The sequence below is a fragment of the Chelon labrosus genome (assembly GCF_963514085.1).
Source record: "Chelon labrosus genome assembly, chromosome: 13".
Classification (NCBI taxonomy): domain Eukaryota; kingdom Metazoa; phylum Chordata; class Actinopteri; order Mugiliformes; family Mugilidae; genus Chelon; species Chelon labrosus.
In genome coordinates, this window is record NC_140346.1 from 27,795,173 (window position 1) to 27,811,687 (window position 16,515).

Below are 16,515 nucleotides of genomic sequence, written 5' to 3' on the forward strand. Positions count from 1 at the left end.
TAATGAGTAATGTTGGCCGTTATAATCTGATATTTTTGTTTATCTAGTTGTTTTCTGTAAGTTCTACTGTAAAGAAACCATAGAAACCGAGCGTGTGACATTTAGTACAAAAAAACTACAAACCCCGGCGCGAACCCGAGCGTCACGTCACCGGAAGTCACCATTTTGCAATAAAAGCATTTCCGCGTCTTCTGCGGGTCCTTTCCTGTCTACGGCCTATTGGAAGATGGCGGTGCAAATCTCCAAGAAGAGGAAGGTTAGCGCAGTTTTATCGCCGTTTTGCTCACATAGACAGCGGGTTTCTGTAAAAATGGGGTCATATTAGTTGGGATATAAGCGTTTCGAGTTGGTCCCGGTGTCATTTCAGCCTATCCGCCTCAAGACCGGAGAGGATTAATCCAGATGCTGCCGGCGCCGCGTCCTCCTCATTTGGCTAGCTAACATGCCTCTTAGCACCGGGGCCGGAGAAGAGCCACACACCGGCACTAACCCTGTTCTCATTTTAAACTCTCCGGATCCACACACGGCAGTTTTTACCACACCGTAGCTAAAATGTCAACTAATTTCTTCTGACATTAGTTAATGTTGCCTAATGTAGAATAGCTGTGCCGTTAGCTTCACAGTCTAATAAACGCAGGAACAAGCTAACTCAGACAAGCTAACTCCATCTCCACTTCAGGCGACAAATGTGTTGAATTTTGGCTCAAACTAAAAAGTTAATTATAAAAAACAACCTACGAAGTCTGCAAATGTCTGTATTTGTGTATTTCAAGTGGTGTATTTGTATAATGGGAGTCTAAATTCACCCAGAAACGTGACATTATAGTTAACGTGTATAATCTACTACATGTTTAACTGATCTGAGTAAGCAGGTGCACGCATTTGATTTTAGGGTGTTGTAAATGCAGACTTAACTTAATATTAGGATCCACCTCAGTGCATCTGAATGTAGATGCATGTAAAATGTACATTAGTTCTGTCATTGCATTCAGTGGAGCATCCTTGACTTTCTAGCCTCAGTTCAAAATCCAAAATATTCTACAAAGACTTGTAGAGCGTTGTAGACTGCGTGATCAAATACGTACTGAAGTCCTTCACCTTCTAACGCATTCCTCCTGCGACTTTGTACATGTCCCGCTAAATTTGACCCTGTCCACTCTCTGTCTCTCTACAGTTCGTCTCAGACGGTATCTTCAAGGCCGAGCTGAACGAGTTCTTGACCCGTGAGCTCGCCGAGGATGGCTACTCCGGCGTGGAGGTGCGCGTGACTCCAACCAGGACTGAGATCATCATCCTGGCCACAAGGTGAATGCGCGCTCCGGGTCGTTCGTTCATTTGTTCAGCAAACCAAACTGAGATGGTTTAAATTTGTTTTGGAAGATGACGAGAGGTGTCAGGGTTTCAGCATCATTACCTAATTGCAGCTAGCTGTCAGTGGCCCCGTTGGGTCTTAGTTCTTGTCCCTTCAGTGAAGAAACGATGACGAGTCGGAACAGGTCTCAGTCTGGTTCTGACGGTTTCTGGTTCAGGTCCACGTTCTGTGGTTCTGCTCCAGTTCCTCAGAGCAGCGAGTACTTTTCGTTTGAAGACATCGAGGCATTTGTCTGAGAAGGGTTTAAAGGTTGCACACACACTAGCTTTTCCATTTTCACCCAAAACCCATTCATTCAACAAACTAAAGTGAGATGCATTTGTTTTGGAAGATGATGAGAGGCGTCGCTGTTTCAGTATCTTTACTTTGAACTTTTAAGTTTTAAGCGCAACCAGGTGTCATTGGACGAAACACTGTCCACACAGGAACAGATCAGGATGATGCAGTGTAGAGGACCAATGGGAGCGAGTTCATTTAACGTTTACCTGAATGAAAACATTGGTTCCTACCATCAAATGATAGAAAGCTTGGAGCGTCAGGTGAACAGAGATATGCAGTATATTCTTTTAAAAAATCTTAAGATCTAGCTCTGTCCATACTCGCGACGGGACGTCCACTGAATGTTTGAGCACAGCTGAAGCAGGATTAAGTTTTTGCCGTCTGAGGTTTTTGTCCAGGGCCGCGGTCTAACTTTAAACGTCTCTCTCTGTCCTTAGAACCCAGAATGTTCTGGGAGAGAAGGGCCGTCGCATCAGAGAGCTGACCGCTGTGGTCCAGAAGAGGTTTGGTTTCCCCGAGGGCAGCGTGGAGGTAAGGAAACCACAGAAGAAGAAATGGCGTTGTGCACATTTCAGAACACTGAACGAATGTTCCATCTTTACTTTAAATATCTGAAACTTTTGTACTTTTCCTTTTAAATCACTGGAACAGTCTGAACAATATAGTTGAAAGACTTGTCAATAAAATCGTGAATCTTTGTTTTTTAGTAAACCCCTTAAGATGCATTTTATTTTAATTTGCTCTGCCTCCCAACGACGCCAGACTAAACACGAGTCTGAATATTGTGACTGTGCAGAGGCCTCTTTAATAGAATAGATTATAACCCCTTCAGTGATGATTCGATGACGAGACGGAACAGGTCTCAGTCTGGTTCTGCTGGTAACTGGTTCAGGTCCACGTTCTGTGGTTCTGCTCCAGTTCCTCAGACCAGGGAGTCCTTTTCATGTGAAGACACAGAGGCATTTGTCTGAGAAGGGTTGAAGTATCGGGAGCTGTAGCAGAAAGCAGAGATCAATGTGCAGTCTAGGAACACACACACACACACACACACACACACACACACACACACACACACACCGATTTAACGTGTACGACATGAACCGTGTTTAACTGAACTGTCTCCTCTGTCCTTTAGCTCTATGCTGAGAAAGTTGCCACCCGTGGTCTGTGTGCCATCGCTCAGGCTGAGTCTCTGCGCTACAAGCTGCTGGGAGGTCTGGCTGTGCGTAGGTAAGTCATTTTATCCTGTTAACTGCTGCAGTAGTTTACCCCAAAGACCTTCCTGTTTCTTCTACTCCTCTCTTTCTTCCCTTCATTTTTTCCCCCTCATCTTTTAGACAACTACAACTCCAGATGATTCCTTCTTTTTTAGTCTTAATTATTAATGCTAGTTCCGTGTCCTCTCGGTAGAATATGCTAGAGTACTCAGTGAGATTGTGAGGGAGATCTTGAACTCTTGAGAGCATCATCAGGCCTGAGAGCTGATTAGATTTAAAAAAGTATGACGACAAAGGAGCTGCACAGAAACAAAGACGCATGAAAGGTGTGAAACTAGAAGGAAAAGATGGCGGAAATGCCACAGACCTGTGAAACCAGTGGCAACGTTGGTGTTAAGATCTTTCATAACATCCTTCAAGTAAAATTGTCGAGTCGGGAGATCAGTAGCTTTACCCAGCCGTAGTTCTTGTCCCTTCAGTGAAGAAACGATGACGAGTCGGAACAGGTCTCAGTCTGGTTCTGCTGGTTTCTGGTTCAGATCCACGTTCTGTGGTTCTGCTCCAGTTCCTCAGAGCAGCGAGTACTTTTCGTTTGAAGACATCGAGGCATTTGTCTGAGAAGGGTTGAAACACTGCAAACACCAGCTCCCTGATTAAAGTCATTTCAGTGGCTTGTTTATAACGTCACTACATTAAAAAGGAAATTTAAAGTTTAAGTGCTTTTTTAGGATTTTTAAGCTTCCATTTATTCCCTTGCATCTCATTTAAACTTTTCAATTTTCATGACACCGCTTTCTTTTCCAGGGCCTGTTACGGTGTTCTGAGGTTCATCATGGAGAGCGGCGCCAAGGGCTGCGAGGTGGTGGTGTCCGGTAAGCTGAGGGGTCAGAGGGCCAAGTCCATGAAGTTTGTGGACGGCCTGATGATCCACAGCGGAGACCCCGTCAACTACTACGTCGACACAGCAGTCCGCCACGTCCTGCTGAGGCAGGGTGAGTACGCACACACACACCGCTCTGCCTATTGGCGTGTTTAAATACGGTTTTATTTGGTGCTAATATTGATGGTGGCGTTTGTTCTCAGGTGTGCTGGGCATCAAGGTGAAGATCATGCTGCCCTGGGACCCCAGCGGTAAGATCGGCCCCAAGAAGCCCCTGCCCGACCACGTCAGCATCGTGGAGCCCAAGGAGGAGACGCTGCCCACCACACCCATGTCTGAGCAGAAGGGGGCCAAGCCAGAGGTGCCCGTCATGCCCCAGGGAGCACCTGTACCCACCGCATAAGAGGGTAAAGAAGACGTCTGTCATTGGATTTGACTGAACTCCCACCTATTTGTTTTTATGGTCTCATGCTTAGTTGATCTTGTGTTGATATAACATGAAATCTGTAGTTTTAGAGGAATGTTTAGATTTCCTGAAAACTAAATGTTCCTCTACAGCAGGACTGGGTTTTAAAAGTAAGAATCTTGATTGGCAAGCTCCGATACCTCGTTAGAAATCTCGCCGTGTTCTTGTACGACTGGTTTCACACGACAAATGAGATCACGATAAGATTAGTCTGCGAGATCCTGGATGTGACCGAAGCTCCAACTCTGAGAGCGTCGTCTGGACTGAAAGCTCGTAGGATTTAATATCTGGACAAAAGAAAGACGAGCAACTAGGGGAAAAAGATAGAAGAGATGCCACAAACATCTGGAACCAGTAACCACATTAGTTTTATGAAAATCATTTGTTTCTAAACTAATATCTCTAAATGAAGCAGGGGTCAGTAAAGATAATTATAGTCTCAGTTGTTGTCCCTTCAGTGAAGAAACGATGACGAGTCGGAACAGGTCTCAGTCTGGTTCTGACGGCTTCTGGTTCAGATCCACGTTCTGTGGTTCTGCTCCAGTTCCTCAGAGCGGCGAGTCCCTTTCGTTTGAAGACATCGAGGCATTTGTCTGAGAAGGGTTGAAGCTTTTTAGGCAGAATACTGAGATGGTGCTGTTTGCAAAAGAACCCAAACATGTTTGTCTCTCACCAGAAGCTTGAATATAAAGTTATTTAAATTCTGTTAAAACCAGTTTTGCTGATCAGAATTAAATTCATCTGAAGCTGGATTTTAACTCTTTTTGTTTGTCTTCTACAGGTTTTCAGCCGTTCCACCAGATGGATGCAAGACCCTTTTGATTTTTGTGTACAAAAACAATAAAATCTGGAAAATACACTTTGCATGTTGTGGTCACTTTGTTGTAAATACATCGACTTATCACACTTCAGCGCCACCTGCTGTCTCTTTTATACGAATGGAGAATTATCAGCCACATTTATGATAAGAATTGGTGAAATTTAATTTAATCCAGTTGTTTAAGTATCTTCTATCTTCTGTTTAATGTTCTCTACGTCTACACATGAGACCTGCACCTGAAATGTGCCGTTAGAATTTGGAGATATCTTCAGATTTAAATTTATTCAAATAAGAATATGTTTGAAACCACATAAATAAGAGATAATCCCCTCTGAAAGGCGGAAGTGTAAAGTCACGTGATATCTACTTTAGAGAAATAAAGTAAGATGTCTCACTCTGCTCTGTTTTTGACAACAGACGTGTAGAAAGTTTATTTTAGGAGTAAACCTGTTATAAACTATTTAATTTGTGATCAGTTCATTTACATTTTTATTTAAATCTAAAGTCAGTGTCATCTTATTTCCATAATCATAAGTATAAATGTAATAACATTTACAGGGTTCAGATCTAACAAACGAGAACAAGAAGAAAAAAGGTTTAATGTTAAATTCTTAACTTTATTGTATAAATGTAATGATCAATCATTTAATTAGTATTTAATTGGCATTTTGCTTGCAATTGATGGAGATAATCATATGCAATAAAATATAGAAGTACTAAATATTTCTTAACATATTTACTTTTTTTTTTAACATATTACATTTTTTGTATCTAAGGCTGTAATTTTTATTTAATTAATAGTTTCAGAACCATTTCCTGTAATCATAATCTATCATTATTTATTATTTAGAATTGTCGCCTCTGAGTGACTCATCTTCTCAGCACTAAATTAAAGCAGCATGTCCGGGTTAGGCCACGCCCCCTCGGCTCCTACCTGTCGACTCTCACCTGGATCAGCACTGAAGACGAGATGAGTCTGCCGGACTACAAAACGTCCCAAAAACATCTGTCATGCGCTCCCCCGGTAAGAAAAAAAAAACCACGTTTAGTTCAGTTTGATAGTTTGCAGATAAAACGAACACTTTTCCCAGAATGCTCCGCGGCAGACCGAGCAGGTGGATGGAAAAGACTAAACTTTTTGCACTGACTTGAATGAAGAGTCCATTTTCTCTGCAGGTATTTTCCGCGTCTGCAAGAGTTTGTGAGGTGGTTTTAAAAAGTGTCTGAAGGTAAAACTGACGCTAAGAGGCTTTTATGAACATTTACAGATGAAGGTGAACAGATTAAATCATTCTGGAGTTAAATATTCTTATTTATGTTTTCTTTTAGCTGCGTGTGTTTGAACAGTTGTTTCTTTGGCTCATGAAGGTTTTTACATCTGGTCAGTTTAAAAGATGAATTAAAAAAGCTCCTTACATGTCAATAACCAGAAAACAACACAGACCAAACTGTAGCATTAATATATTTACTTTTATATTGTTTATTTATTTAAATATAACTTGTATTTTTGCCCTAAATTTCCTCTTGGGGGTGATTTAAGTCTCAATATGAGAGATGATGAAGTAAAAGCAGCATCAAGGCAGAAAAAGACTTTACAGAAGTACTAAATATGTTTAAACATTTAAGGCATACTCTTTTTATGTGTATATTTTATTTATCTCAGACTGGACATTTTATTCAGTTGATTTAATTTTTTAAAAACAAAATGTTGTCAGGATCATCAATGCACATAAAAGTAGAATAAAATAAAATATTATAATTACAGGAAGTTGCTCTAATACAAAAACAGAACACAATAAAATGTTGGAGTTAAACTTAAGTAAAAAATAGAGTAAAATACTTTATAGAAATACTCAATATGTTTTATTTATTTTATTTAGTTGAATTACATTTTTCTATAATGTCATCAGGATCATCTTCTTATAAACTGAATAAAATATTATTAGATTTTAAGACAGGATCTTATTCTGACAGAAACATGAAAACAAAATAACCACAACATGTTTCTTATGTTTGTCTTTAATCTGTAAATATAATGATTAATTCCTTGATTTATATTAATTGGCTAAACTAATAGCCATGCATGAAGAGCTACTTTCAATATATTTATAGACAGTTGGTAGTTGAGGTTCAACCTATGGTTTGGGGCCCTCTGATGGTCCACAAGATAATTCTAAGGGGTCAGAGCAGACAGGAAAAGAAGTGCAACAAACTAAATCAATCTGATATATATATATGCAAAAAAAACACACAATAAATATTTACTTATAAACATGTGTTTTATATAAAGGAATAAAAAGTCAGAACCGTTAACCGTGTCCGTCTTTTAACCTTTAATCTCATTATTCATAATTTCCCACATGAACATGGTTCAGTCCTGATTAAAATGCTCAGCCAGCTGTTTCAGAGGTTTGACGCTGACTTTGTGACGGACACCAGAGCTATGAGGTCTTATCAACCTGAACAAATGGGCGTGAGGTGACTCATGCTACACAACGCCCTGCAGGTCACCTACCTGCTGTTTTATTTTCTCTCTTATTTAATCTACAGTCGTGACGAAATTAATTTAAATCTACTGTCATCATGCAGGTTGGCTGTCATTGTCACGCTAATTGGTTAAATCTAAAACTAGGAATTCTTTTTAAATACAACAGTAAATGTCAGTTATTCTTGTCCTCAGTAAATAAAATGTGGACGTTCTCATTCTTGTTGCTAAAAGAACCCTGAGCAGCTTTGTGTGAAACCCTGGAGCTGAGCGTTGCATCTCTTCCTGCAGCACTCCCCCATCGTGCAGCTGAATGTCGGGGGTCACCTGTTCAGCACCACTCTGAGCACGCTCAGGAAACACCCCGACTCCAAGCTGGCGGAGATGTTCAGCGGACAACCCAAGCTGCTCACGGACGCACAGGGACGCTGCTTCATCGACCGGGACGGCTCGCACTTTGGAGCCGTCCTGGACTTCCTGAGATCGGAGCAGATGCCCTCAAAGAACATCCAGGAGGTCTGAGTTAGCGTAAAGCAGCTTTAAAGGAGCCGTGCAGATGTTTCAGTGTAACCTGTGTGTGTGTGTGTGTGTGTGTGTGTGTGTGTGCAGGTTTATAAGGAAGCGGTTCACTACAGCATCAAACCTCTGGTCAAAAGTTTGGAGGACACCCCTCAGCTGTTTGGAGAGCTGGTGGGACGGCAGCCGTTCCTCTCCAGAGTCCCTCACTACAAGGAAAACATCGAGGTCAGCTGCACTCCCTCCACAAACCATGACCGTTTGAGTTTCTCTCTTTTCTGTTTGAGTAAAGTTTGATCAGCTTCAAACTCTCAGATTAGAACCCTGGTTCCACGGTTCTGGATTCTCAGTAGATATCTGTGCAGGTCTCCACAGGCTCCCAGTAGGTTTTAGAGCCTCCTGATTACTTTCAAAGCTCTTCCTGACCGAGCCCTGGCCTTTATTACGACCTGAAAACATACTTTTATTGGAGAGCATTGATTTTTCAGATTTTTGATTTGAGTTTTTTGGATATTGGAGTTTTAATTGATTTCTTTTTACTGTATTTTGTGGTTAGCACTGATGCCGAGTGGTTCCTTTCTGTGTGTAGTTTGCATGTTCTCCCTGTGTCTGCGTGGGTTCTCTCCAGGTACTCCAGCTTCCTCCCACCGTCCAAAGACATGCTGGTTAGGTTCACTGGTGATTCTAAATTGGCCGTAGGTGTGAGTGTGAATGGTTGTCTCTCCCCCTCCAAAACCCCGCGACCCTTCACAGGACAAGCGATTACAGATGAATGAATGAATGCATTTCGTGCATCGCAGATGGAAGATATGTTTTATGGTTTTATGGTCTCTGAGTGTGTTTATTAAGACACTGGACGGTGGTTTCTATGGAACTGTATCGCCTCCCAGAGAGCAGGAGGTCAAACAGTTGGCTGCTGTATTGTTTTTTGGCTCTTGAGAGGTTGCCGCGCTGTGTGGACGACTTGTTCCGGTGCTTTTAGAGCCCGTGTATCTCGCTGTGAGGCCGCGTGTTCACATTTTATCTACCAGCAGCTTACTACACAAGCTGTTTGTCTCCAGGACTCACAGGAAGTGCATGCGACAGCGGCTGAGGTGTTAATCGACCAGGGGTGCAGAGGGACGTGACATGTTCTGCTTGAACATGTCACGTCCCTCTGCACCTAGCCTACGGCCAGTTTAAGACCTAAGGGCGAACAGGTAGAGACAGAAGACAGAGAGACTGTTTGAAAAGATGAACGAAGCCTGAACACATGTGGACAGCAAGCGTAGGAGACGTGGAGACATGTTGGTCATCTCTGGAAATAAAACTTCTTCTTCTTCTTCTTCTGTTCTATTTCCAGCAGATTTGTTGCTCCACTTTAATTTTCTACAGTGATTGATTAGAAGTATCTGATCAGATAGTGTCCATGGAAACATAGACGGTGTTTCTACAGTGTAGTTCAGAGACAGACGGTATAATTTGACCCCTGTCCCATCGACTCCAGCTCAGACTCATGTCTTCTGTAACTCCAGGTGCTGATTCGCATCGCCAGAGCCGAGGCCATCGCCGCTCGCCACTCCAACATCCTGATCTGTGTTCTGCGGACGGAGGAGGACCTGGGTTTCTACGACAACGCCATCGACAGCCTGGAGGCGGACAAGGAGTCTGTGGTGACGTTCGGGCCCTGGAGCGCCGTGCCGTCGGTGAAAGACCTGCTGGACTGCGTGAAGATGGACATTGAGAGTCAGGGCTACAGGGTCAGCATCCATCCTCACCACACCGGGAAGAACTTCCTGTCCAGGAGCTACGACTACTTCTACAAACTCACCTTCACCTGGTGGTGACGGGCGCGGCTGCTTTGGTTCAGAACAAAACTAGGAACTGTTACGTTTCAGAAATAATGCTGGATTAAATGTTGGTTTTGCATCTTTAACCTCACCATTTAAAAAAAAAAAAAGAAAAGAAAGGATTTTAGGTTTGGGGGTCAGTAAAGCATCTGTATATAATAAATGTTAAAGATTAATGTTTTATTTCTTTAAACTTCCTGAAAGCAATGCTTCTTCTGATTCTTTTTAACTTTAATAAGAAACCAAATATCAGTTACAAAATCCTTTTTTTCTCTAAGAAATCTGAGTTTATTATATTATATAAATATATATTTTTTTTCACTGTCTTTTTCTTTTTCTTTTAGTTTTTACTTTTTAACGTCTCTACTGATTTGTTTGATCTATGGTTCAGTTCATTTTAAACTCAGAAATAGATAGATTAATTAAGTTTTTTAATCCCAAACTTGCAGCAGTGATGTACAGGCACTCAGCAAACCACACATAATCTATAAAGACAGAGAAATCTGGGTACACGATGAAATGAAATGAATTACATGTGTGTAAAATGTGCCGGTAACAATCAGTCCAGTGTTGTGGGTGAAGACTTCGAGTACGTTAATGTGTTACAGGAACAAAATGAGAATAAAACCAGAAGATGATGAAATAAATTTGAAATTTAATTTAAAACTAGAATAAATGTAATTAAATTAACAACTGCATAAGTAAATGAATAAATAAATCTTGGGGGAGTGATCAGAGATCTCACAATTTCTGCTCATTTGGTGCCCTTATTTTAACAAGTTTATTTAATTTTATGTAATCTGGCTGTTAATTTGTTTAAACATTTATGCCGGAGGCCAAAACACCAGGATCATTTTCCTTGCTATTAAACAACAAATACCTTCACTCTAACTTAAAATCAAAGTCATCATCCTTTTAATTCCCTTTTCCAATAATCCAGACTTTTAAGAAGACGTCTTTAGTCTCAGCCTCAGCTACAGAATATAAAACAGGCTGCTGAGAAACACAAGGTTGTGTGTTATATGTTGTACCACGGCGTGTGTGTGTGTGTGTGGGGGGGGGGGGGGGATTCAGTCTCAGAGGCAAATATTGTGTAAAACACTGAGCTATCTGTCGCCCATCTTCAGAGAAATAAAAAGGTCATGAAACGCCAGCGCTGAACAAGCATCCGGACAGAAAGCAGGGCCACGGCCCCAGAGTTCACCACAGAGCTGGGCAGAGCATCGAGCCGCTGCTTCATGTCAGGCCACATCCTGTGTCGACCTGCGAGTGTCATAAACAGCAATAACACTGTTGCTCTGTTATGTACAGTGAGTTGACACGCTGCAGCACAGACGTCACCGATTACACAAATCTGTGATGTGTTTGTTCAGATCTGTGAAGAGTTCACATCACTTTCATTTCTAGTGCGTCAGAAACAATAAAAAGTTACTTCACTGAAACCCGTCCTGAAACCCCCGGACCAAGCACGCAGGCGACGGTGGCAGGAAAAACTCCCTTTTAACAAGATGAAACCTTGAGAGGAACCTTAAGCTCGTGTGGAGGATCCATCAGCCTACGGCCAGTTTAAGACCTAAGGGCGAACAGGTAGAGACAGAAGACAGAGAGAAGAGATAAACATACATCTGACGTATGGATACAAGATGTAGCTGATGCCTGTCCAACAAAGGTTAAAAAAAGGCAATTGGACTTGTAGAGTTTTTTGAGAAGACGTTTCACCACTCATCCGAGTAGCTTCTTCAGTTCTAGGGGACTGATGGGAAGTCTGAGGTTTAAATAGGAACTCCTCCTGGAAAAACTTGCTTGTTACGCTAATAACCAGAAACTGGTGCAGCTAATTTCCATTAATGCCTGGGTACTTACCTGTTGTTGAGGGGGGACTGTGTCACCTTGACACCGGAGCCTCTGACGGACAAGAGTCGTTAGAGCTGCATTTTAACCTTTGTTGGATATACCATGACCTGGATGACTGAGAACCTTCACAGACGGGGGAGGGAAAGGGAGAAACACACATCTGTTAACATACTATACAGTAGTAGCACACAATCGCATGGATAGATAGATAGATAGATAGATAGATAGATAGATAGATAGATAGATAGACACTTTATTTAGAGAGGATGCTATGTATAAAATATATTTATAAAATGTACAAAGACGCATGCATTTCTACAGTATCTGGTAAATGTTTATTTGCTATTTTTAAGATTTTCCTGCAAAAATATTTTAAAATCTGCCGTGAGCGAGAGGTGAAGCGTGAGTGGAGCTGAGGCTAAAGACAACTAGCAACCCGCGAGGACAGGAGGACGCCCACCAAGCCTTGATGGAGTTTAAACAGAAGAATTCTCCCTGCGTGTTTGTCATGAACGAATAAATTAGCTGCAGAGGCTGTGAACTGCGCTTGTTTCTGCTGTAACGTTGGACATTTGAACACAGATTGTTTGTCTGTTGGGATTGACTCAGTTTAGGATTTATTCAGCAGGTGGGAGATGGAAACCTTTGTGTCAGGACACTGGCTGATATCTGTGCTTCCACGCAGCCTCACAAAACAGACGTTTTTTTGGAGGATGCTCTCTCTTGAATGTTTTAAAACTTCAGCAGAGCTGCCAGTTTGAGGATGAAAGTCATCTAGGCCAAATCAAGCACCTTTCACTTGTTCTGGGAAATGAAACGGGTAATATCTGCAGTACACTGTGACACAATCTCACTTCCTCGTGAAACCCCCCTGAAAGAGAAAAACTGCACACGGTTGCATTTCACACCTTGGACTGCATCACAATAAAAACCAAGATTGGTGAGTTGCAAAAAAATGATTTTGTTCAACCAAAAGCAGTGGGAAAGACTTAAAGCATTAGAAAATCATTTTATTAAAGACCAAAGTGCAGTTAGGAAATCCTTTTATTACATATGTCAGCATATCCTGCAGAATGAAATCAAAACTTTTCCACATAAATAAATCAAGTTAAATAAAGTTTATTGTTGAGCAGACATTGAATCAGATGATTTGATAACAGACAGTGATGGCTTCACTTAGAGCTTCCATGTGGCTGAAAGCTCTGCAGAAACCTATTGTTTTTTCTGTGGACAAGAATGAGCTTTAATGTGTAAAAAGTAAAACTTGTGCGCTGATGACAAAAGTATTTGCAGATGAATTCAGTGCTGTTGCATTAATCACCGTGTGCATCATCTAATAATGTAAACCCACTGTGCCACAGTCACTAGTTGGTGAATCCTTAATGAGTTTTGTTGAATATCTCCATCCCTGACGGCGCTAAAGCTGAAGGCTGACATGAACGTCCTGTGCTCTTCGATATAACACAGGAAATGAAAAAGGGTAGTTGGGTAGCGAGAGCAGCGGCAGAGACGCAAACAGAGCTGCGTCGGTGGTGCAATCACAAACATGAAGAGCACAAAAATCCTGCTGCTCAGCGGTCTGCTTCTGACGGGTACGGTCCATTCACTTCAGTTCGTTTTGGTTCTTTTTATTTGACCACAGTCTTGTAGGCATGTTCTCAGCTGTTCTGTTGTCAGATGTTATTCTACTGTGTCACTTCTGCAAATGTTATTTTCCTCATACCTTGATCTAGAGGCTTGAAAGAAGAATTCCAGAAAAGGAAAATACTCAATTGAACAGATTATTAAGATTAAAATGACTTGTTCTGCCTCAATATATATGTATATATATATATATACATATATATACAGCGTTTTTCTGTTGAAGCTTGTTAATTCATCATCTTATCTTTACACATCACAAATCAGTTCTAGTTTTCTCTAAACATTCTCTATATAAATATACAAATATAAATATATCAAATCATTCTGTGGAGGTCCTAACGTCTGAAACATGTGATGAGAGGCTCCAAGGAGGTTTAGCTTCAAGACTCAGAATCTAAATCTGAAATTTTTTTTATTTAGTTTGTTTTTCTACGGAAAAGTTCAACTGTACCTGAGACAAAAGAGGAAAACATGAAATATTTTAAAGTGAAGCAGCATTAAACAGCATTACTAGCTTACATATTTTTAGTTTTTCTCCATCTTCTTTTGTCGTGTTTAAGGTGAATCTTACTTAAATCTGTCGCCGCAAATGCATCAAACTACACGGCTGATTGTTGTCAAGAGCTTCAGGATGATTTTCTATTTGAAAAAGAAAAAGAGAGAAGTATCCTCTACTAACATGAACATGATCCAGTGTTTTTTATTTAAAAAAAACTGAAGCGACTCTTAAAGTGAGCCACTAAATTAGAGTTTCATCACACCGTACTGAAATAAACTAAAACCTAAACTCTCCACCTGTCAGCTCCTGTGGCTTGGACAAAGACGTGACTCAATCTTAATAATCTTTGACATCAAACCAGGAATACTTTTGATTATTTCCTCTTTAGGTTTCTAAAAAAGACACGAAACGTTTGAGTAAAGTTATGATATTTGATTGAACGACTCAAGCCACAAATGCTGCTTTGAATTAAAGTTATAAGTTAGTTTCTATTTGGACCAGTCACTTCTACATAATGACAACTCCAAATTTTTAGTTTGAGGTTTTAGAGCAAAGAAGAACAAGAGCATTATGATTTTTTTTTCATTTGAACAATTGAAATTTCTTAAGAAAAACAAATGAACGGGTCTGTGCGATGACTGAAACAGAATCCTATGAATGTATGCTCAGTAGATTAAATGATGACGGGGGGACAGGTATGCATGTGTGGATGCACGGGTTCATGTTCACACGACAAAAATACGTTGATCTGTCGTCAGAATGACTTAACTGTACGCTGCCTGTTCTGTGTGGAGAAACAGATGTTAAGTTTGTCACGTACCAAGCCTTTGAAAAGTTCAATAAAAACTTGAATTTGTCTGCTGTTTAGTTCCAGGTGTTGTGTTCTGTGTCGAACTTTTGCTAAAACAGTGGGCAAATTAGAAATGTCATTTACTTTTATTGAAAAACTGCACTTTAAATCTTATTTACGTCACTTTTTCACTTTGCAAATTCATGACGTGGGTCAGATTAAACCCTTGTGGCCCGTTTGTAGGCCCAACAGTTTCTGTGTTATTTATTTAAATTTGTTGAAATCTGTTTTCCAGGGGTGACGTGTGGAAAGGATTCAGCGTTTGTGTACAGCAGCCTTGGAGGTGAGGCGATCCTGCCGTGCACCAAACAGAATTCCTCAGGCTGCTCCTCCATCTCCTGGACCTTCTACAGAGGAGGCCGCTACATCCAGGCGGTCAACGGGGGGCAGGTGAACGTAGAGTCGGACAAATCCAGTCGTCTGTCCGTCACCTCCAACTGCTCCCTCAGCATCATGGAGCTCAAGGTCAGCGACGCTGGCTCCTACGTCTGCCTGGACAAAGAGGACCCCATCACTGATGTTTACCTCTCCCTCCTCGCCATCACTTCACATTCCACCATCACTGACCTGCAGCCCGGGGGAAACCTCATCCTGAGCTGCGTCCTGTTCACGTACTTTGATGCTGGGAGCTGCAGGTCGTACTCTAGTGGCTTCACCTTGCACTGGCTGACCGAGGATGGCGCCAAGCTGTTGAACAGCAGCAGGTACTCATAGGAACGAATAAAAACATTCTGCTTGCTCTGTGCTTTTTTCTGTTTTTTCTTTTGTGATTATATCTCTGACTATTTAAAACCAGCTAAACACAAAAACTAGAAAACACTAAAGCTGAATGATGAATGACAGCCGGTTGATGTTTCTCTGCAGAATCACGATGCTAGACACTCGCTGCAACATCACTGTGGTCATGACACTTCAGGAGGAAGACGACAACAGGAAGTGGACATGTCAGGTGGACTCAAACGAAAACAGCAGGGCCGCGTTTCTGGACATCAGATCTAAGTTTCTGTTCCAAAACACTCAAACTGCCCCGAGTCCAGAGCCTTCAGTCGCCACCATGACGTGTCCCGCCCAGCTGCCCATCAGCCGCATCGTGCTCTGTGCGGCTCTGCCGGTCATGGTGATCATTGTGGGACTCTTCACGTGGAGATTAGACCGCAGGAGGGCCAAGAAGTCTGCAGCTTCTATCGAGCTGGAGATAATGAAGTGACTGTTTGTCCCTGTCCCTGTTCCCGTGTTGGTTTGGGCTTTTAGTTCCGTGGTCCTGCTTTCAAACCCTCAACATCCTCATGGATTTACAGATGCTGTCGAAATATTACAGATGTCAGAGCCTCACATTTTGCTCATGAAGCTAACTAAGATGTGATTGGATGTGTGTGGACTGAATTGTGCACTGATGCTTTTCTTAAAAAATAAAAATCTTTCACAAATCTCCAAACAAACTTGAGAGACGAGTGAAATGAACCACAAAGTATTTTCTTTGTGGTTGCAAGAGTTTGGTCACAGGGTTTACCAGACAAAAAATGTTTTCAAGTGGTTTTGATTGAACATGGAAGTAGTTGTTACTGAGAAAGCTCAACGCAAAGACACACAAGAGGAAAGGAAAAAATAAAACGTGGATGGTAACATTGAACAACTTCTTCTCTTTTGTGCCTTATTTATATATAAAAAAAGATTATTAAGATGCCATCAGCATATTGTGCCAACTCAATTTTTCTTCTGTACTAACAATTACATATGCAGCAAACAGCAGCTGTTCCTCTAAGACGTAGCTACAAACATGAAATGGAAGTAAAATGAGTTGTAG

The 16,515-nt window shown here is 41.4% G+C and overlaps 3 protein-coding genes across 3 annotated transcripts; all 3 read left to right on the forward strand.

Annotated features, from left to right (window-relative positions):
- Positions 1-179: 179 nt before the first annotated feature.
- On the forward strand, positions 180-5,073 carry rps3 (ribosomal protein S3). The gene is made up of 7 exons (XM_084558320.1): positions 180-256; positions 1,175-1,305; positions 2,089-2,182; positions 2,787-2,881; positions 3,673-3,860; positions 3,952-4,155; positions 4,996-5,073. The coding sequence occupies exons 1-6, from the start codon at positions 227-229 to the stop codon at positions 4,149-4,151; spliced, it is 738 nt and encodes a 245-aa protein (XP_084414446.1). The 5' UTR covers positions 180-226; the 3' UTR covers positions 4,152-4,155; positions 4,996-5,073.
- Positions 5,074-5,854: 781 nt separating this feature from the next.
- Positions 5,855-10,535, forward strand: kctd14 (potassium channel tetramerization domain containing 14). The gene is made up of 4 exons (XM_084559550.1): positions 5,855-6,058; positions 7,811-8,035; positions 8,129-8,263; positions 9,550-10,535. The coding sequence occupies exons 1-4, from the start codon at positions 6,005-6,007 to the stop codon at positions 9,859-9,861; spliced, it is 726 nt and encodes a 241-aa protein (XP_084415676.1). The 5' UTR covers positions 5,855-6,004; the 3' UTR covers positions 9,862-10,535.
- Positions 10,536-13,092: 2,557 nt separating this feature from the next.
- On the forward strand, positions 13,093-16,208 carry LOC311498008 (uncharacterized protein). Its single transcript, XM_084558440.1, has 3 exons — positions 13,093-13,310; positions 14,947-15,415; positions 15,576-16,208. The coding sequence occupies exons 1-3, from the start codon at positions 13,265-13,267 to the stop codon at positions 15,916-15,918; spliced, it is 858 nt and encodes a 285-aa protein (XP_084414566.1). The 5' UTR covers positions 13,093-13,264; the 3' UTR covers positions 15,919-16,208.
- Positions 16,209-16,515: the final 307 nt, after the last annotated feature.